At 35.7% G+C, this 21,048-nt stretch overlaps 2 protein-coding genes across 2 annotated transcripts; one reads left to right on the top strand and one right to left on the bottom strand.

Moving 5' to 3' along the window:
• The first annotated feature begins 11,977 nt into the window (after positions 1-11,977).
• Positions 11,978-14,678, top strand: LOC145101523 (ATP synthase subunit O, mitochondrial-like). The gene is made up of 6 exons (XM_079038734.1): positions 11,978-12,249; positions 13,087-13,137; positions 13,225-13,468; positions 13,574-13,686; positions 13,855-13,941; positions 14,364-14,678. The coding sequence occupies exons 1-6, from the start codon at positions 12,121-12,123 to the stop codon at positions 14,487-14,489; spliced, it is 750 nt and encodes a 249-aa protein (XP_078894860.1). The 5' UTR covers positions 11,978-12,120; the 3' UTR covers positions 14,490-14,678.
• Positions 14,679-17,439: 2,761 nt separating this feature from the next.
• On the bottom strand, positions 17,440-19,978 carry LOC145101513 (ATP synthase subunit O, mitochondrial-like). Its single transcript, XM_079038724.1, has 6 exons — positions 19,715-19,978; positions 19,010-19,060; positions 18,679-18,922; positions 18,461-18,573; positions 18,206-18,292; positions 17,440-17,774 (listed from the first exon to the last, which is right to left on the bottom strand). Exons 1-6 carry the CDS (start codon positions 19,838-19,840, stop codon positions 17,649-17,651), a joined length of 747 nt encoding a protein of 248 aa, XP_078894850.1. The 5' UTR covers positions 19,841-19,978; the 3' UTR covers positions 17,440-17,648.
• Positions 19,979-21,048: the final 1,070 nt, after the last annotated feature.

Raw genomic sequence — 21,048 nt, 5'->3', positions numbered from 1 at the left:
TTGTTGCGAGAAATTCGCTCACCTATGGATGGTTAGGGCTTTGCAAAGATTGGTCATGGCTACCCTGGGAATTCTAGGGCGTGCTCAATATAGTGACCATGTTTCTAAGTGGTTGGCGCATGAGAAACGGTAAGGAATGATTTCGAGGATGAAATCTAATTTAAGTGGGGGAGAATTGTAATACCTCGTTTATTTATTTAATAAATAAATAAAGTAATAAATACATAATAGCCCTAAAAGCAGAATAGTGTAGCAAGAAGTTAGTTACGGGGGTTAAAAAGTCATAATTGAAAGTTTAAGGGGCTAAAAATACCATTTTTGGATTAATTTATAAAGGATTTTGAAGTTAGGGGCTGAAAGGTAAGTATTGGATTAAGGTTAAAAGATTTTATGGAGTAAGGGGCTAAAAGTAAATTCTAAACTTAAAATGTAAATGATTTCAGAAGTGGGGTTTAAAGTGTAAATTATGGAGTGATATTGAAAAGAAATTGGATGGGAGGGACCTATCCTGCCAATATAGCAATATTTTGTGTGCGTAGGATATATATACATGCGCTACGAAACCCTAACACTATTTTGACTATTCCAGCCGTCACCCTCCTCTTCTTCACTTTCAGCCGCCACCCTGCCTTGTGGCTCCGATCATACGACTCCGACAAGCATGACGTTTCCCCAACCGACGCCATCTTTCCTCCGCCACCTTCTCTTCCACTTCCAGCGTCGTTCTGCTGTCGTTAAAGTCGTGAGCCGCCATGTCATTCTTAATCAGCGAAGACGACAAGGACCACCAGCATCCGCCTCTCTGTTCGACTGTCACCATCCTCCAGAGCTCTCTCAAATGCCACTTCTAGGCCACTGTTTGCTCCCCCATCGCTGCTATCAGACGACGTGTGTAACCAAGGAAACCCACCGAGAATGGTCAAAGGCAGTTGTACCAGCCGGAGGTCGGAGATGTTGTCGCTGCCTTCCTGTTATGCACGACGTCTCTTCTTCGGTGTTGCGTCTCAGCCTCGTTGGCGTCCAGATTCCAAGCAAAGCCGTGTAGGGGTGTGTTGATGCTTGACTAAGAACCAAAAAGGAATCACCGCCACCACCATGAGGTGGTGGCTGCCGTCCCAAAATTGTTGTTGTCGCCGCCGTGAGCCACCAGGTGGGTGGTTGGGGTACATCTCACAATCAGAAGCATGTATGTGTGTGTTGTGTATGGTTGTGTTTGATCGGAAAATCGAGGAAGGCCAACACCACCACCGTAAGGTGGTGGCTGCCACCACTTACCACCGCCGGCCACCATTAGGTGGTTGTGTGTGTGCGTTTATTTTTAGTATTTTTCTTTGTAAATTGTAAAATGGAATAATGAAAGGAAATTCCACTACCTTAGGGTGGTGGCTGCCGCCTCCTCCCACCACCGGCCGTCGTGTCGGGTGGCGGTGTGCTTTGCCTCGTTATGTTGATTCGTTTGGGGTGCTTGAAACCCTAATGGGCCCAAAGAAGCTCAAATGGGCCCAAAGAAGCTTAATGGACTCTAATGGACCCAATTAAACCCTAATGGGCTTAATAGGCCCAATAAAGCCCTAATTGATCTAAAAGCCCAACAAATTAACAAATGGGCTAGTATTTGGGTTGGAAACCCAAATTAGGGTTTGGAAAACCCTAATGCCATCAAAACCCTAATTTTGGGGAATTAATCGAGACACACGTGACTTATTAATAACTTGGAATATTAAATAATAATCATTGGCGGAAATTAATCTAAGCAATATTGGACTTAATGGATTAATTCCTTAATGGGTTAAGTAGGAAACTTAACCCTAATCATCATTTTATGTGAAACCCTAATTTCACTTGGGTTTATTGTTGGGCCTTTCTATTGGGCCTTGATGATTGGGTTATTAAATGGGCTATCCAAGATCAAGCAAATGGTCTAGAGTAATTTAATGGGCCTAGGGTAAGGCCCATGTAAAGGGCTTGGGCCCAATTTGGAAAATTGGGCCATAGATGGGCCATAGTTTGGGCCTTAATGATTATATGATGTTGGGCCTTAGATTGAGACCATGTATAGGCCTAAGCCCAATTTGGAAAATTGGGCCTTGTGTTGGGCTTTGATTCCTAATTGACTTTGGGCCTATGGATTGGGCCTTGGGCTTGAATAAGCCAAGCTAGGGGTAATGTAGTAATTACCCAAAGAATGTACTTATGGTTATGTATTGGGACCCAATTAATAATTGGGTGTTATTTTGGTGTTGACAGTTTGGGAATCTGTCAGCCAGCAGTTGGGGTCAAGTCTGCGGGACTTCAGCAAGTGTGGGATTGTGTCTTCGGGACTTCAACAGTGTGAGGTGAGTTACCTTCCAGTAGCGGTGGATCTACGGCCACAATGTCGGCCCACCAGTAGGAGTTATATGTTAGATGATTGTCTTTGTGATATCATCTAGGTTTGCTACTACCTGATATGTTATATGCTAGCATGATATGTTATATGTGATAGTAGTAGAGTTCGGTTGTTAGGACCGAATGGTAGGTCAGGCACCCCAGATATGTCTGACAGTATGTGATGATATGTTTATATGCTGGCATGATATGTTATATGTGATAGTGGTAGTAGGAGGGGAATAGTCCCCAAGTTCGGTTGTTAGGATCGAAGGATAGTTCGGACACCCCAGATATGTCTGATAGTATGTTTATGTTATGATATATGTGATAGTAGCAGTAGGGGTGGAATAGTCCCCAAGGGTCGATTGTTAGGACCGACGGGTAGGGCAGCACCCCAAAATGGCTTGACATTGGTAGGTAAGCACCCCATAATGGATTGACACAGGTAGGTCGGCACCCCATAATGGTCGTACCGGGTAGGTCGACACCCCAGAATTACTCGACAGTATAATTGCTCGACAGTATGTATGCTTTTTGATTGTATGTTATGTGGTATGATGGGGGAAGTCACTAAGCTTCGTGCTTACGGTTTTCAGTTTTGGTTTCAGGTACTTCGTGTTAAAAGGACAGGAGTCGACTTGATCGCAGCGCATCATACTATGCTTTTCCGCACACGAGATCTTTGGGATTACACTCTGATATTGCTTTATGATAGATAACATGTTTTGATTATCTCTACTTTGGTTTTGACTTTTGACATGACATGATATTATGGATGTTTTCTTATACTGTTGGTTTTTTTAATAATGTATTTTAAAAATAAAATTTTTAGCCTGTATTTTTAGGACATTACAACTCCAGAGGATAGGAATGTTAGATCTGAGGTCCTTTGGTCCGTTTATACCATAAAAATGAAGTCTTGGTGGGTGTTTTGACCTCATGCATGGGTTAAGAACCTTAAAAAGGTCTTAATGGGGGATTTGGGAGCATATGAGACATGCAAAGGCATAAAGTTGCCAACTTTATGCCCTAGGTCGTCTTAATAAGCTTAGATATGACTTTTGGACGTAAGGGAATCGAGTATTAAGCACTTAATGGAGAAAGTGCTTAATCTGTTAGTATGCTGGGTGTAATCTAGCGTACGCAGCGCGTAAGTCCCAGGGACTCAGTACGCTGTGCGTACCAGGGTGGTACATTAAGCGTACGCACCATAGATGGGCTTGGATCTGTTTGGGCCTTTAAGCTGTTGGGCCTCATTTGGTTATTGGACCTTGTTGCATTTTGGGAATAGTGGGCCATATTATCTGTTTTGGGTTATTGATGTTATGGTAGGGCCTTATTGGGCCAAGAGGCCCAATAATGATTTTTGGACATGGACTTTGGGCCTATTAGCAAAGCAAGGATATTTGGGCCTTCATGGAAGGACTTGGGGTTTGGGTTTCCCTTTTGATTATGTGATGTCCTAACATGGGTTAATACATGTATATTAGCATGGGAGGTTACATACAATTAGGAGAGCAGTTTCGGATTCTTCGGATAGAGGTGAGTCTCCTCGCCATACCAATGGGTCTAAGGCACCAAGGCCATCCCATTAATTGTTATGTGATGAGATAGTGGACTACGGAATATGTGATATGCTTGATTATTTGTGACATTTGCATGAAAGACCTCAGGGGGGTTCCCGAGGCACCTATGTATAAGACCTTGGAGGGTTTCTGAGGCATCCTTGGTAAAGACCTTGAGGGTTCCCGAGGCACATGGGCTAAGACCTCGGGGGGTTCCCGAGGCACCCGGAGTAATACCCTGGAAGGTTTCCAGGGCATCCTTGGGCTAAGACCTCGGGGGGTTCCGGAGGCACCCGGAGTAAGACCTTGGAGGGTTTCCAAGGCATCCATATATGTTGTATGCATGGCTTATGTGGTATATGTAGCCTTATGGTTAATATGACATGTGATATGTGGATTGTATGTGCGGTATGCTCTGGGGAAATCACTAAGCATTAGCTTACAGTTTGTGGATTTGTTGCAGGTACATCTGAGCCCAAGGGCAAGGGCAAGGCTTGATGGCGCGACGTGCAATCTCTCACCGATGTTTTATGGGACACTCTGATATTTTTAAATAAAGTTGTAATGAATGTGGATTTGAAAACAATTGTCTTGGGATTTTATGTTTTATGGAAATGTGTTTGACTAATTAAAAATGAAAATTTTCTTTTAAAAATTTGGGTTGTTACAGATAGACTAGTTGTATTTCTTTTTAAATGTAACAAGATGAAGAAATGACCATTTTGAACATGACTTGACCACTTGAGACCATAATCCCAACCATGAGCTTCTACTCTTGGTTTTGGGCTTAATTATAGTCTTAATGGTTTAAGTGTTGCAACTTTCACAACATGAAGATTTGATGTTCTTTTGCAAGCAAGAGTTGACTTGGCAAGTGGGAACTTGAAGACTCTTTGAAGTGTCCCTTAAATCCTTTAGGAAATACTTAATAATTCTTGTGATGGCTCACAAAAATTATAACTGGACATTGTTTGGTTTATACACATTATAATGCATGCTTGTGATGTTTATTGTATGTTAAATGTATGTTATGTTTTATGTATGAAAATGGTTTTTACATGTCAAATAACATTTTTTCATAAGATTTTATATCATTTGGAGTTTGAGTAAAAAATATTTAAAAGATAACATAAGATGTTTATAAATGGATAATTTATAAAAAGGGTTTACCGGTTACCGGTTAAAAATCAATTTTTGTTGAAAATAGTTTTATCGTAAAACTTATAAATAACAAACTTTAAAATATTTGAAATAGTTTAAAATATGTTTAAGCATTATATAAACTCCATATCTTTATAATAAACAAGGAGTTTTTATTAAAAATACTAAATTTGGTTTTTAGCGTTATAACGGCAAATAATAAAACTAGTGATTATTTTTTGCGTCGAAATTTAATATATGATATTGGTGTTTTAAACATAACGCAACATGTTGATATTCTGTTTTATGCATATCAAATGAGATTTAAAACATAAGTATCATCACCCAAGTTTTAGTTTATCAAAATATGACTTTTATCATAAGATGCATAAAATTAAGTTTATAAAATAAAATGAGTTTATTCTACAAATTCATGAAGTCATAAGCTTTTGATTGTTAAAAGGAGATTTAAAATTGGGATTTTAGAGCTCATCAAAAACTTCAAGTCTTAAATATAAATCGAAGTTTTATTAAGACTCTTACCGGTTCTTAAAACCGCTTTACGACTAAACTTTAAAATATCGGATTTTAGTTTATAATTAATTGCGGATAATGGAAAATAAAATGAAGTTTTATTTGACACCTATAGAACCTCATAACAAGTGATATAAATTTTAAAAAAGAGTACATGAATTTTTGGATACATGCAATATCCATGATACCGTGTTTTTATAAACTATAAGTGTAAAACATATATAAAACCTTTTTTTTTCGAAAATGCAAGTTATTGCCGTCCTTTTGAAGAACACTCGTTTTCCTCCATCCGATTCTCCTTCCTTCTAGGTACACGTGTCCTAATCCTTAACATATTTCCATTGATAATGGATTCAAATTTCCTGTTTTTAAGTTTGTGAGAATTTTGGAATTTTTCCAAATTTGGTGTGATATTGTGAAATTGACGGGTTAGGTAGATAGTATATCTACTTATTCTAGTAGCTCTATAGTCGATTGTCGTTAAACCTCGTTATACTACTCTAATTTTGAAGCATTTCGAGTTTTTGGGAAAAACTTAGGGTTTTGGTTAAATCTGAATTTCTATTGCGTTTTAAGTCAAATTGTTGTTGTAATTTGCTTGTGGAAGTATCGATTATCGAACCTGTATGCTTCCTAGGATGAATATTGGACGAAATCGGGCCAAATTTTGATATGTTCTTTGTCATGTTCTTGAGGCGCGTGACACATATGAAGATGTCTGGGGCACATGTTCATATGCACCCCGTGCGTGATGAACTTCACATGAGGTTTAAAATTTTCTAGGTTTTCTATTTTCAAGTTTTTATGCTAATTCACTAATGTTCCTAATTTATTTTCTCAGGTTTCACGATGAATAGACGACAACGAGTTGGGCCATTTCCTCATGACTGGCCGACACACCCGTATTTATCATTCCTGACCGAGATTCTTACAGTAGGCGGGGTTTGGAGCTGCTAACTAAGCAGATCGGCATTCCACAGTCCCTGGACTAGCGTATTGCAAGGTATTTGGGTTTGATTGTGCTACTGGAGCCATTTCTTACTATGACAACTAGAAAAATTTTGAGTCAAACAAAGTCTAAAGGGTTTTGTGTATAAATGTACGCACAACGTATATGTGTTGCAATAAAAATCATTGAAAGTCAAGAAGGCATCATGTGTATGACATAAATATATATATATATATATATATATATATATATATATATATATATATATATATATACTTATGCTTGAAAATCACATCCATAAAAAACACTTGAAAGTCAAGAAGATAAATCAAGAAGTTAGAAATTTCAATTTGTATTTAAAAGTGTTTTAAGCCTAGAACTAAAATCATGTATAAAACCGAGAACCCTCTCTAGGCCGAGAACCCCTAAGACCGCAAAGCCTCTTATGACCGAAAACTCCCTCGGCCGAGAACTCATTAAGACCGAAGACTCTAGTGTTCTCGGTCTCTCCCTCTCTATTGGACCGACATCATCCCTTGTTCTCGGTGGCACCCTTAGACTGAGAACACATGTTATCGGTTGATGCATGGGAATTAGGCTAAAGGATAAGACAAAGAAGGTTGACTTTGTGAGGTGATGGATGCACCATTATCTCATAAAAACTATTATCCAACATATAACTATGTTTTATCCCACAAATAACAATGAAAACATCCCATCCATCCTTTTATATCTTCAGCCGAAATTAAAATCCCCCACCATTATGATCTTCTTTCATCTTCAACCTTCCTTATTCTCTCAAAAAAAACAAGCTCAAGTTCTTCCAAGGATTTACCTCCTTCAAGTGGTCCTTAGATTTTTGGTAAGTATTTTCGTGATACCCAAGTGTTTTTATATATTTTTGTGTTACTTTCATCATCTTTACACACATTATTATAGGATAATAACATTTCCAAGAAGTTCATCAACTCCATTCAAGTGTTTAAGCTTGGAATCTTCGCATCCTCTCTTCAAACAACCCACAAAGCCACTCAAGGTGAGTTCATACCCCCACATTTTCAAGTTTTTCATGTTTTAGGGGGGATACAAGTAAAACTTTTTTTATCACACAAATATTTACATGTTTTCATCTTTATAAGATATTATTTGCATAAGATATGGTTATCATTAGCTTTTTTGCAATTATTTGTGATATATAATAGTTTTGAAATGCAAAACTAACAAAACAAACATAATCTGCATTATAAAACCATAATAAAATTTATGACTTGCAAAACTACATGATTTTTGAAGCTTTTTACTAGAATATATCTTTTATAACAAAAAGGAGTACATTCTAGTTATTTCACTATTTTGTGAGTTACAATCCAAAAATATAATGTTTTGACCTTACAATTTGAAACTAGACAAGATAATTACTATACATTTATATAAATGTTATTGACAAACAAACATGATAAACTATAATTGGTATAGTTTAGGAGTCACAAAACTACACTATAATTTCAGAAGAAACATATAATTATTTAAAGGTATAATTATTTCATTCACAAGGAAACGAATTTTCAGTAAACTGGTTGATACTGGTTGTGAGACATTCAGCTTCACCGTACCTACCATAGTACACATTAAGTCCTGCATTATAACCAAGGTCTATTGGAGGGAGAGTGTGATACTTGTATATTGATCTATACGGGATTGACAACCCCACACCTTAACTGTCTGCTACAGTTAGATCGGCCAGTCTAGGGTGACAAATATCATAACAATTCTGACGCCTGAAGAACGTCGTCCAGTCCAACTAGTCGCATTAGTATGGTTATAATAACTCACATAGATTATTGACAAAAAATTGGGTTTATGGGCTTGCGTACACTCAAATAGTCTTCACAAAAAGATAAATCTTACTAAAACTATTTTCTAGTACCGCATTACTTACATTTTAGTCTTGGGTTAAGACTTACAATGAGGTTAACATACATTTAAGTAGTTTTATATACAGATAAAACTTACTAATACTATTTTCCCAGTACAACATTTTCTCACATTTTAGTCTTGTATGCAAGACTCACAGTTCATTTTTATAGAAAATATTGGATTTTCTGGAAGTGTACACCATCATTTTACACAAGACAGTTACAAATTCTTCTCATACAAAAACGCTTATGAACTCACCAACTTAATTGTTGACACTTTTTCAAAATCACTTGTATTCTCAGGAAATCAGTAAACAGGTAATCAAAGCGTTCTTGGGAGGATGAGGCATTGTCACATCACGTTATTCATTTTGTCATATGCTTTTTATATCATGTAAACAATGTTTTTTTAGCACAAATGTAACCTTATTAAATATTCAATACAATGGTTGTAATGCTTTAATCTCTATTATTCAATTGTTATGATACTGTACATGAAGTCATCCGCCCTCAGACGTTTCCACTATTCTGGTTTGGAGGTGTGACACTTACGCGATCTCTTCACGATGACTCAGGTCTCGTGACCTTCATCAATCATGCCTGGTGCTATGTTTTGGGGTTTCGGGAGATCATCTTCAGGGAGCTTTTTATAGAGTTCCTTTCCACTATCCGGTTCAACCCGGAGACCAGGAATTGCTCATATGACTCAACCTTATCTTTCATGTTGGGTGGAGTGGCCTGATCTTGCAGTCTATTGGAGCTGAGGCAGCGATTGGAGATATACTTTGCCAAGGATATTGATCATCCTTTCTTGGAGGCCTACTTAGATATCTTTCTTGGAGGCCTATTAGATATTTGTATTCTCTCGAAACTGAGAGAATATAATTATCTGAGTGTCTGGGCCCTTGTCGTCGTAGAGTATGTATCCGGTCGGCGAAAGAGAGCAGCTTCAGATCTCTTTTGCACCGGTTCATGCATCGCCTTATCGCCTCCACTATCCATTATTGTGAGGAGCATGATATAGTCCCTTCAGGCGACCTTTTTCCTATGTGGTGCCTCCTTCATACTGATGTTCACCTCCACATCCCTTATGTCATTGCTTCCTTTCTTTCCTCCTATAGTCTAGCTCTAGGATCTCAGCCACGGAGGAAGATCTATGGTGGCCATTTTATCTGCCGCTTGGCTCGGTCCTATGGGGTTGATACTCATGGGATGACTTATTATCCCCTTCGGAAGTTGGACGAGGCGACTCTAACGCGGTTACGAGCGATTGTTCATGGGCCAAATCGGATTTTGAGGAGTCCCTCTGACGATGGTGTTGTGCCCATCTGTCAGGTGGATCCGGAGCATGGAGAGGATAGTGATTTTGAGTTGGGTTATCGTCAGCAGCGTGTTTAATGTGCTCCCCCTGCCGCTCAGTGGGGTCCGTAACTTGAGATGGATATAACCCATCTCTCTAGGCGCATGGACGAGCTGAGTAGGGAGGTTCATGATGCCCGTCATTCCCAGCAGTGGGTGGTAGGGGTTATGAGTGATTAGTTCGCTTTTAGGGGTTTGGTTAACCTTCTTACCAGCGACCAGGTGATGGGGCAGACACATTACGGACGTGTCATGACGACAATGATGACGATGATAGTGATGGGTATGATGAAGAGTATGTTGGTTAGTTATGTTTTATTTGTTGTTACTTTTTGGGTATGTAGACTTCTTTTATTTTCGTATGTTTTAACGGTGATGTATGGGCGTATACACTCCAATTTTGTTAAACAACTCTACGACATATCTATGTAGATTTCCTTTTGGTATATATTTATTGTTGGTTCATCGTTGTATTTGTTTTATGCTTTTTGTCACACCCCTAAACCGGATGGAGGAAACGTCCGGGGGTGGAACGATGTTCATAGTATCATAATTATTGTACACATTGATACACAATTACATAAACAACCATCATCATATCATATGATTATATATTAGTTACATGACCCAAATGTTACTTAGTATCAAAATACATTACAAGGTTTGCATGTTATCAAATAAAGTAGTTCTCGTAATGATATCTGGTGTCTCGTCTTCAAAAGTAGCTCCACTAACTCGAGCTTAATTGTTTCCTGAGATTACATGTCGTTCTAAAAGTCAACATAAAGTTGGTGAGTTCATAAGAGTTCAGTTGTAGAAAAATCCGATATTTTTCCTTGTGTAAAAATCGTATCCTTGTAAAATGTTTTGTATTTGTATGTCTTCAGCGTAAAAGAAGAATGTGTGTGTGTGGTATGTATCCAAAAGCATTAATAAAATAAAAGTTCCCATAACTTCTAAGCTTATAAAAAGTATGACTTGTCATGTGATTTTTATTATCCAAAAATCGAGTGTATAAGTAAATAATCATACTTATAAATGTTGTGTATAAGTAAATAACCATACTTATAAATGTAGTGTATAAGTAAATAACCTTACTTGTAAATGTAGTGTATAAGTAAATAACCATTCTTAAAAATGTAGTGCTTGTTCCTAGAAAATCTAATATTTCCTTTAAAGTGAGTTGTAGTCTTAAAAACCGTAAGACCAAAAATGTATAAGTATTTCTATACTTAAAATTAATAGTATTACATAGTTTTATTCTTATATAAACACAACGCAATACTCCAAAACTTACAGATTAACACTTTAACCACTTAATCAAGAAAACAACCCGGATTTGGAAAACGATTGTTACATATCCATTCAAATCTCTTGTTCTTCCTCAGGATAGCATAAAAAGGCTTGTGTCTTTCTGATGGTTTAAAAATGAATCTGTTTAAGGCCATCACTCTACCTGTCAATCTTTTAATATCTTTAGTTGAGGTTGGGGATTTAAGGTCCAAGATTGCTTTGATCTGTTTTGGACTTGCTTCTATACCTCTCTCTGTTACCATTTAGCCCAAGAATTTCCCACTCCAAAATGACATTTGGAAGATTTGAGCTTATCCAATATGTTGAATGCTTCTTCAAGATCCTTTAGGTGGTTCTCAGCTTTCTTGGACTTTACTACCATATCAGTAGCGGCAAAACAAGCCATATATATAAAAGGGGAAGGAAAAAAAGACAACTTATTTAAAACAACTTTATGTCATCCACTCAACCTATTAATCGACACCATTCTCTTATTTAACAGACAATTTAGGAGGTGTATGGTAAAAAACTTATTGCTTATTAGCTTATAGCTTATTAGCTTATTGACTTATAAGATAATAAGTTATAATGAGTAACTTATGAAAAAATGACTTATTAATGGTTTTCACGGGAATAAGCTATTTTTATCCATAATATTTTTTTTAACTTATATCGGTATGGAACTGCTAACAACTAATAAGTTATTTTAATAATAAGCTCAGCCAAACACCCCTAAAAGTTTATATACTTGTAGTGCATAAAAATCAAATGATCGGACGATTTAAAATCAAAATCAATATTTAGTTGCCATATAATGACATAATCTAAGTGTGAGGGTAAAATTGTCTAACAGGCAACGCCATCGAAGCCCTTGTGCCCAAACACAAACCCTCCGCTACTTCACCTTATTCGACAAACGTCCCCCCACAGTTTCAATTCTCCATCTCCTTCTCTTTTCTTCTCTCTGTGTGGATTCGCTTAGGCCTCGATCCAAATGGCAATGGCTGGGAGAATCAGATCAAGCGTCCCTCGCTTTACCAAGGCTCTGATGTCAGATTCTGTATCAGCTCAGAGATTGAATGTCGAACGAGCTTTGATCTGCCCTAATTTCACCGATCCCCAGGTGGTGATAATTTATTTCACTATCTTGAAATTTAGAACCAGTAAATGTTTTTTCTTCTTGCTTTGTTTTCAAGATACTGGTTTTATGCGGTTTTTGCTTTGTTATGTGATTTTTTTTTGTTTAAGCTGTATGTAGCTGATTTGACTTTTCAAATGAATAAGTATTAGTGAAATGGGACGAGGGTGGTAGTTTGTATAACGCGGATTATTTTATTTTAGAAACAGACTAGTGTATGGATAGAAAGAAATGATTCGAGTTTTTCATAGAACACAGTTACTTGAATATGCAAACATGGGGTTGCAGAAGAAGCTATAGTTATGAAAAAACTTATGGTCTGAAATGAATTTGTAGTGTTTGAAGTTGATTGTTTTCATGTAAACTACCTTGTTATTGCCTCTCACATCTTTTTACCACCATATTAATGTTGTTCTATCTTATTCTTAATTATGTCTTAATGTCTTATTGCTATAACTATCTGTCATTTGTCCCAACTTAAATCAATGGGTTTTCTTCAAGTATAATCCTTAAATTACAATATCATCCATCTCTGAGCCTGAATCAACCTATCCTTGAGCAGTCTCCATACATTTAATTGATGGACATTACAATCTTGTTCAGCCAATATATATCACTGAAGGTGTTTGATTTAGCACCAATTAATATGATTGGAACATTGTTAAGATGCTGAAGTTGAGTAATTGGTAAAGGGCATTTGTTTATGGGGCAGGAGTAATAGAAAGGCCAAACAAAACTTATCATATATTCTTTTTCATTGCCCATTGTAACTGCAATGATTGAAATGCAAGTTTGCTAATTTAGGGATAATTTTATTTGCAGCAATCAAGGAACTTTGCCTCTGCTTCTCCAACAAAGGAACCAAAGATTAAGGTAATGGTGTTATTGTGTACTACTTTACTTAAATAGTTTATTTTTTGTTAATTGTAAATAAGTAAACATATAAAGTAAGTTGTTCAGGTTCCAGTGGCGATGTTTGGGGGGTCTGGAAACTACGCGTCTGCATTATATATTGCAGCTGCAAAAGCCAAAACATTGGAAAAGGTTGAAGCAGAGCTTCTTGATCTTGTTGCTGCTTCTCAGAAATCTCCAACTTTTTCACAGTTCATGAAGGATTTGGCAGTGCCAGCAGATACCCGAGTCAAGGCTATGACTCAGATCTGTGATCAAGCTAAATTTTCAGAAATCACAAAGAACTTTTTAGGTATGTAAAATGCAAAATATACCAACATTCATTTCTTTATGATTCATATTACAGCATATCACAGTTCTTGAATTTTGTTGTGATTTGTAAATTCTAATCCATCAGTTGTTCTGGCTGATAACGGGAGGCTCCGCCATGTGGACACCATTGCAAAGAGATTTTCAGACTTGACCATGGCACACAGGGGAGAAGTCAAAGCCATTGTTACCACTGTCATTGTAAGTTGCTTCCTTTTCAAACATCATTCAAATCAACAAAAGACATTTATAGCCTTATATTTGGACAACATTGATTTTGATTTAATTGGTTAGATTTATTATTTTTTTAAAAGTAGAATGCTATATAATAAGAAATACTTAGTTTGGTCTTCAATTGATTTCATTCAGCCACTTCCTGCTGAAGAGGAGAAAGAACTGAAAGACACTTTACAGCAAATTCTTGGGAAAGGAAAGAAGGTTAAGCTTGAACAGAAGGTAATAATGTCATGTCATATGCTTTTGACTTTTAAGGATCATTTCTAGATGTGAAAAATCTATAGAAAGGGTAAATTACTAATTTGGTCCCTATGCTTTACACAAGATTGTAACTTCAATCCAAACTTTGAAATTGCCCCAATGTTATATTTTGTTGCGGATATGGTCCCTGTGTTTCTCTCCAAATTGCAAGTTTACTCCAAATTTTGAAGGTCATTTTATATACACAAGGACTATATCCGCTACAAAATGCAAATTGAAGGACAACATTGGGTTGATCTCAAAATTTGGACTGAACTTGTGGTTTTTATTAAAGCTTAGGGACCAAAGTTGTAGTTTACTCAAAGAATAATTAACTGGGGAAAAATTGTAATAAGGTTAGCACATAATGAGACGCTGACTCATCTTCTTATATGAATCAGATTGATCCAAGTATTCTTGGTGGGCTTGTGGTGGAATTTGGTCAGAAGGTGTTTGACATGTCCATAAAGACACGTGCCAAACAAATGGAGAGGTTCTTGCGAGACCCCATCAACTTTGATGCCTAAACAACTTGTGTTTGTTGTTATTTGATCATTTACACTCCAGGCTTTTTGAAATTACCATCTTGCCCTCATGACAGCTTTTGTGTTTCATTTCTTTCTCCATGGGTTTGTTTGTGCAAATAAGAAACCGTTGAGGTCTTGTATTCTCTTGGTATACATGATTAAATATTAGAGGCTATTTTTTATGATAAAGATCGAGAAGGGTATTTATGTTTTTTTTTGTACAAAGGATAGACCAAAAGCTGGTTTCTGTCCTATGTTCCAAGTTTTTAGACATGGCAAATATTTGTTGTTTTTCTCCCGTTAACATTTGATTTGATCTAGGGCGTGTTTGACAAATATAGTTGTTAATTAGAAGCAGGAAGGTATAATACTCTATTAAAGTAGAATTGTTTGCTAAAAATTCGTAAAATTTTGAAGTATTCAAATTTACATAAAAGTTAAAAGCTAAAAACATAACACCTACTTTGTTTTATATTAACTGTTAAATGCTATATGCTTTTTTATAAGCATTTTACGACTTCAAGTTATATTTATCAAAACATTGTCCCCTAAAAACAAAATAGATTGTATTTGTTTCAAAAGACAACATGAAGCGTTACAACAAATCCATAGTAAAATAGTAACTATATATATTCTAAACCATATCCAGCTTTTATTTGTAATATCCTTCAAAAGTCTACTACTAAAGTCAAAGCATTCATAGATGAACTTGAGATACATGACATCTAAACTAAACATATGTAATATAAAATTGTATGGTGGGTTACATAAGTTTTAGACATAAGAGTATTATCAAACATTTGGTAAAATGCTTTACAGTATATATAACAATAATGGCATACCTAGATATTAATTATCTAGAAGGAATCAAGGAAAGTATGGTTATTCACCTTGAGATGTTTTATGCACATAGAATCAAGGTTATCAAGGTCGGACTTTTGATCGTAAGATCGTAGAATCCTATAATCCTACTTATGAAAACCTTGCTAAAACAAAATATGATCATTTTATATGTAAGATCGTAGGGATCATCGTAAGATCAGGATCCGATCTTACCACTCCATGAAAATTATCAAAATTTAATATGTTCTTTTATTATCTTTACTCATTTACTGGTTGACCTGGACTCATTACACAAAGGTTAATTGAGAATAGCCTCATTCTTGTACTGTTTTGTGAATCGTAAATGACCAACAACCATATAATTCCTTTTCTCCATTTACGTTTTACTCTCATTGATGGTAGAATTTGAGATTTAGCTTCAAATTGTTAATAATTTATTCTTTCAACAATTCAAGCTCAACAATAGAGGTGGGTCTTTTTCCAAATTCTTTTCTTTTACTACTGAGGCCTTTTCCTTGGAAGCTTGAGAATTGCACTGTTTAATTGAGCTTCAAAAGTTAAAGTTGTTACCAATTTATTCCTTGTAGTTAAAGCAAATAATGTATTAAAGATTTAAAGGAAATAACATGAAGGTTGCGAGTTGCTACATACATATTGTATGTTAAATGGCCAATCTTAATGCTCTTATAAGCTATTTAACCATGTCATTAACTACTACATTATATGTTACCAAAAGGTCAATGGCCTAACGGTATGAAGTGACCATCTCATATGAGAGGTCAGGGGTTCAAGTCTCGGTGGAGACATAGGTGGTTATTTAGGAGTAGATTAGTTAGTTTGGCGTTTCAAAAAAAAAAAAACTACATTATATGTTACCTTTTTGAACTATTTAAGTTTTAACCATGAAATGAGGAAAAAAGTTTTATATACAATCAGTTACCTTATTATATCATTTTTTTGTGGGATTTTAGAATCCTGATTCCGATCTTACAAACTTTAAAACGATCCTACGTAAGATCCCGATTTTGACAATCTTGTATGAAATTCTAGCTCTTGAAGCCTTGTATCTATTTTCATTTTAGAAACTATCAAAGCAATATATTAACTTGAATACCACAGTCCACGGTAAAACCATTTCTGCATAAACTTAATTCAACACATACATCTTGTTCGTAGGACTTGACCTATGGTTAAAACTGATTATACTTCACAAATAACTCGTTTATATATCTTAATCCCATTATGATATAGGTTTACTTTCATGATTTTGACATATAACACATGAAAACATGATTATCAAGCTTACAACACCATCACTAAGATTCTCCTTCCATTAAAGTCATACAAGAACTAGGGTTTCATCACCTTTCCACATCCACCATGAAAACACCAATTAAGCTTGATGGGATTACCTATAATCCAAATTATGGAGTTGAATGTTTGAGTCCCATGGAACTCCTTTGGATTTAACTTCAATCTTAGCTAAAAAGCTTTCAAAATTGCCCTTCCATGGCCCTCAAGAATTCGTGGGTGTGAAATGAATAGCAAGTGTTACATATAGAATTTTAGGGAAGATGTTTATCACAGTGCACCGTAACTACTAGGGGTAACTCGATTTTGGAACTGAGAGCCAAACCGAATTTATAAATTCGATTGTATTATCTTTATAACCATTATAGAAGGAGCATACATCATCACCTATCCCTCGAAAAGGTAATTGACAATGTCCTAAAAAAAAGTAGTTGTCATGTTTGAACATACTATGATATACTTTAGGTTACAAGCGTGTTCGGAAATGACACATTTAGAAAATTTTAGCTTTACTAATTTTTGAAAAGAATTTTGAAATAAAGAGAAATTCATTTAGAAATACCAACAGTAAACTTTTACTTTAGAACAAATAATTCTTAACTCAAGCTTCCTCAAATAGCTTCAGAAAGTGTTTGAAATATTTTAGCTTTTAACTTTTATGTTTTATATAAATCAACATATTTCAAATGTTTACGGCTATTTAGCTAAACATTTCTACATTTACGAAAGTAATAGCTCTAAGCTTCTAATTAGTAGCTATTTTTGACAAACACACCTAAAACCGTGGAACAATATAGAACATAAACTCGCTTTCATTCTCTCCTTTGCACAGAAGACATGCATACCATCATCTTTATCATGAAAAATATCCCCCAGTATTTAATCATGTATACATTAACAATACCTCAACGGTTTTTCTTATTTGCAAAAAAAAAACATGGGGAATGAAATGAAAAACAAAAGCTGTCATTAGGGCAAGATGGTAATTTCAAAAAGATAAGTTGTTTAGGCATCAAAGTTGATGGGGTCTCGCAAGAACCTCTCCATTTGTTTGGCACGTGTCTTTATGGACATGTCAAACACCTTCTGACCAAATTCCACCACAAGCCCACCAAGAATACTTGGATCAATCTGATTCATATAAGAAGATGAGTCAGCGTCTCATTATGTGCTAACCTTATTACAATTTTTCCCCAGTTAATTATTCTTTGAGTAAACTACAACTTTGGTCCCTAAGCTTTAATAAAAACCACAAGTTCAGTCCAAATTTTGAGATCAACCCAATGTTGTCCTTCAATTTGCATTTTGTAGCGGATATAGTCCTTGTGTATATAAAATGACCTTCAAAATTTGGAGTAAACTTGCAATTTGGAGAGAAACACAGGGACCATATCCACAACAAAATATAACATTGGGGCAATTTCAAAGTTTGGATTGAAGTTACAATCTTGTGTAAAGCATAGGGACCAAATTAGTAATTTACCCTTTCTATAGATTTTTCACATCTAGAAATGACCAGTTTGACCCTTAAAACTCAAAAGCATATGACATGACATTATTACCTTCTGTTCAAGCTTAACCTTCTTTCCTTTCCCAAGAATCTCCTGTAAAGTGTCTTTCAGTTCTTTCTCCTCTTCAGCAGGAAGTGGCTGAATGAAATCAATTGAAGACCAAACTAAGTATTTCTTATTATATAGCATTCTACTTTTAAAAAAATAATAAATCTAACCAATTAAATCAAAATCAATGTTGTCCAAATATAAGGCTATAAATGTCTTTTGTTGATTTGAATGATGTTTGAAAAGGAAGCAACTTACAATGACAGTGGTAACAATGGCTTTGACTTCTCCCCTGTGTGCCATGGTCAAGTCTGAAAATCTCTTTGCAATGGTGTCCACATGGCGGAGCCTCCCGTTATCAGCCAGAACAACTGATGGATTAGAATTTACAAATCACAACAAAATTCAAGAACTGTGATATGCTGTAATATGAATCATAAAGAAATGAATGTTGGTATATTTTGCATTTTACATACCTAAAAAGTTCTTTGTGATTTCTGAAAATTTAGCTTGATCACAGATCTGAGTCATAGCCTTGACTCGGGTATCTGCTGGCACTGCCAAATCCTTCATGAACTGTGAAAAAGTTGGAGATTTCTGAGAAGCAGCAACAAGATCAAGAAGCTCTGCTTCAACCTTTTCCAATGTTTTGGCTTTTGCAGCTGCAATATATAATGCAGACGCGTAGTTTCCAGACCCCCCAAACATCGCCACTGGAACCTGAACAACTTACTTTATATGTTTACTTATTTACAATTAACAAAAAATAAACTATTTAAGTAAAGTAGTACACAATAACACCATTACCTTAATCTTTGGTTCCTTTGTTGGAGAAGCAGAGGCAAAGTTCCTTGATTGCTGCAAATAAAATTATCCCTAAATTAGCAAACTTGCATTTCAATCATTGCAGTTACAATGGGCAATGAAAAAGAATATATGATAAGTTTTGTTTGGCCTTTCTATTACTCCTGCCCCATAAACAAATGCCCTTTACCAATTACTCAACTTCAGCATCTTAACAATGTTCCAATCATATTAATTGGTGCTAAATCAAACACCTTCAGTGATATATATTGGCTGAACAAGATTGTAATGTCCATCAATTAAATGTATGGAGACTGCTCAAGGATAGGTTGATTCAGGCTCAGAGATGGATGAGATTATCATACAGGATTACCACAGTAAGTAATTGTGTTCATCACTAAAGCTTCTTCTGCAACCCCATGTTTTCAAGTAATTGTGTTCTTTTTGTTTTCTATGAAAAACGAAATGAATTTGAATCATTTCTTTCTATCCATAAAGTAGCCTGTTTCTAAAATAAAATAATCCGCGTTATACAAGCTAGCACCCTCATCCCATTTTACCAAAATTTATTCATTAGAAAAGTTAGTAAATCAGCTACATACACCTTAAACAAAAGAATCTCATAACAAAGCAAAAATTTGAAAACAAAACAAGAAGAAAAGAACATTTACTGATTCTAAATTTCAAGATAGTGAAATAGATTATTACCGGATCGGTGAAATTAGGGCAGATCAAAGCTCGTTCGACATTCAATCTCTGAGTTGATACAGAATCGGACATCAGAGCCTTAGTAAGGCGAGGGACGCTTGATCTGATTCTCCCAGCCATTGCCATTTGGATCGAGGCCTAAACGAATCCACGCAGAGAGAAGAAAAGAGAAGGAGATGGGGAATTGAAACTGTGGGGGTCGTTTATCGAAGAAGCAGAGGGTTTGTGTTTCGGGCAAAAGGGCTTTGACGGCGTACTGTCGACGATTTTACACCGTTTGGTAAATCAGACCCTGGTAATTGATCAAATATTGGGGATATGACCGACCTATTGGTAGATTATTCTGACCCATCTCAAATCATGACATCATACATTTAATTTTTCTTAATAATGGTTTTAATCCACTTTTCATCGTTACATTGAGAGTAAGATAAATAAGAATAAATTGTTCGGAGAATAATTAATTTCTCTTCTAAAAAGGTAAGTTAGTTATGTATCTGGTTTTTATTTTTTAAAAATTAATTTTAATCATCTTTATATTGTTAAAAATTGTGCGTTTCGTCTCTACCGAACACAAAATGATTATAATACTCTTTTCTGTTTTTCTTTTATTTTTAATTTTTTTTATAATATATCTATTAGTTTTTTTTTATTAATGATAAGTATTCTATACAATGAAATGGTCCATAAGTCTTCCAGGTACACTCACTTACTCACAACATCTTCTTCTCCATCTCCGATGAGATCATCGGTGCCACCCCTTCTGCCAGGAACAACTGCATCAGTCAGCTGCCAACCCTTCTGTCGGAAACCACAGTTATATTTCTCCACATCGCGATCCAACACCAAACCCGCTAACCTAGATCATCAACGTTCCTCTTCCTTCTCTTTTTCGACCATCAAAGCTAAACACGGAGATATAGAGGTGTTGGATTGGGTGTCTAAGCCCATGACTATAATTGATATAAACTTGAATTGATAATAACACAATCTCTTTGGGTTGCCCTCAAACCTAATAATTTGACATGATTATTTTGGAGAGAAAGTTGATTTATTGTTTAATTAATATATTGGAATAAATGATTTGTTAATATATTATGAGAATAATATATTAATTAGAAATAGTAATATTTAATTAATAATTAATCATAATTAATTCGAATTAATTAGATTAATTAAATATGTAGGGTCTATTTGGTTATTTATTGAAAGTTGAGGAAAGAAGCCCATTGACCTCATTAGATGAGGTGGACAAAAATCAATTGGGCAATCCTAAGGAGTTTTCGTCCAAGCCCCTTGAATGAGGGGAATAGGCTGCTTAGTCACCAAGCAAA

Source organism: Lactuca serriola, chromosome 1 (genome assembly GCF_051521515.1).
Source record: "Lactuca serriola cultivar US96UC23 chromosome 1, Lser_US96UC23_V15, whole genome shotgun sequence".
In the NCBI taxonomy this organism is placed as follows: domain Eukaryota; kingdom Viridiplantae; phylum Streptophyta; class Magnoliopsida; order Asterales; family Asteraceae; genus Lactuca; species Lactuca serriola.
Note: the sequence above shows the minus strand (reverse complement) of the source record. Positions and strands in the feature narration are given on the sequence as shown.

Excerpts from the sequence above, each read along its gene's own strand:
- LOC145101523 (XM_079038734.1), top strand. The coding sequence starts at position 12,121 with ATGGCAATGGCTGGGAGAATCAGATCAAGCGTCCCTCGCTTTACCAAG. Across the intron at positions 13,687-13,854 it reads CCATTGTTACCACTGTCATT|CCACTTCCTGCTGAAGAGGA; the intron begins GTAAGTTGCTTC and ends GATTTCATTCAG. Across the intron at positions 13,942-14,363 it reads AGGTTAAGCTTGAACAGAAG|ATTGATCCAAGTATTCTTGG; the intron begins GTAATAATGTCA and ends TATATGAATCAG.
- LOC145101513 (XM_079038724.1), bottom strand. The coding sequence starts at position 19,840 with ATGGCAATGGCTGGGAGAATCAGATCAAGCGTCCCTCGCCTTACTAAG. Across the intron at positions 18,574-18,678 it reads AATCACAAAGAACTTTTTAG|TTGTTCTGGCTGATAACGGG; the intron begins GTATGTAAAATG and ends CTAATCCATCAG. Across the intron at positions 17,775-18,205 it reads AGGTTAAGCTTGAACAGAAG|ATTGATCCAAGTATTCTTGG; the intron begins GTAATAATGTCA and ends TATATGAATCAG.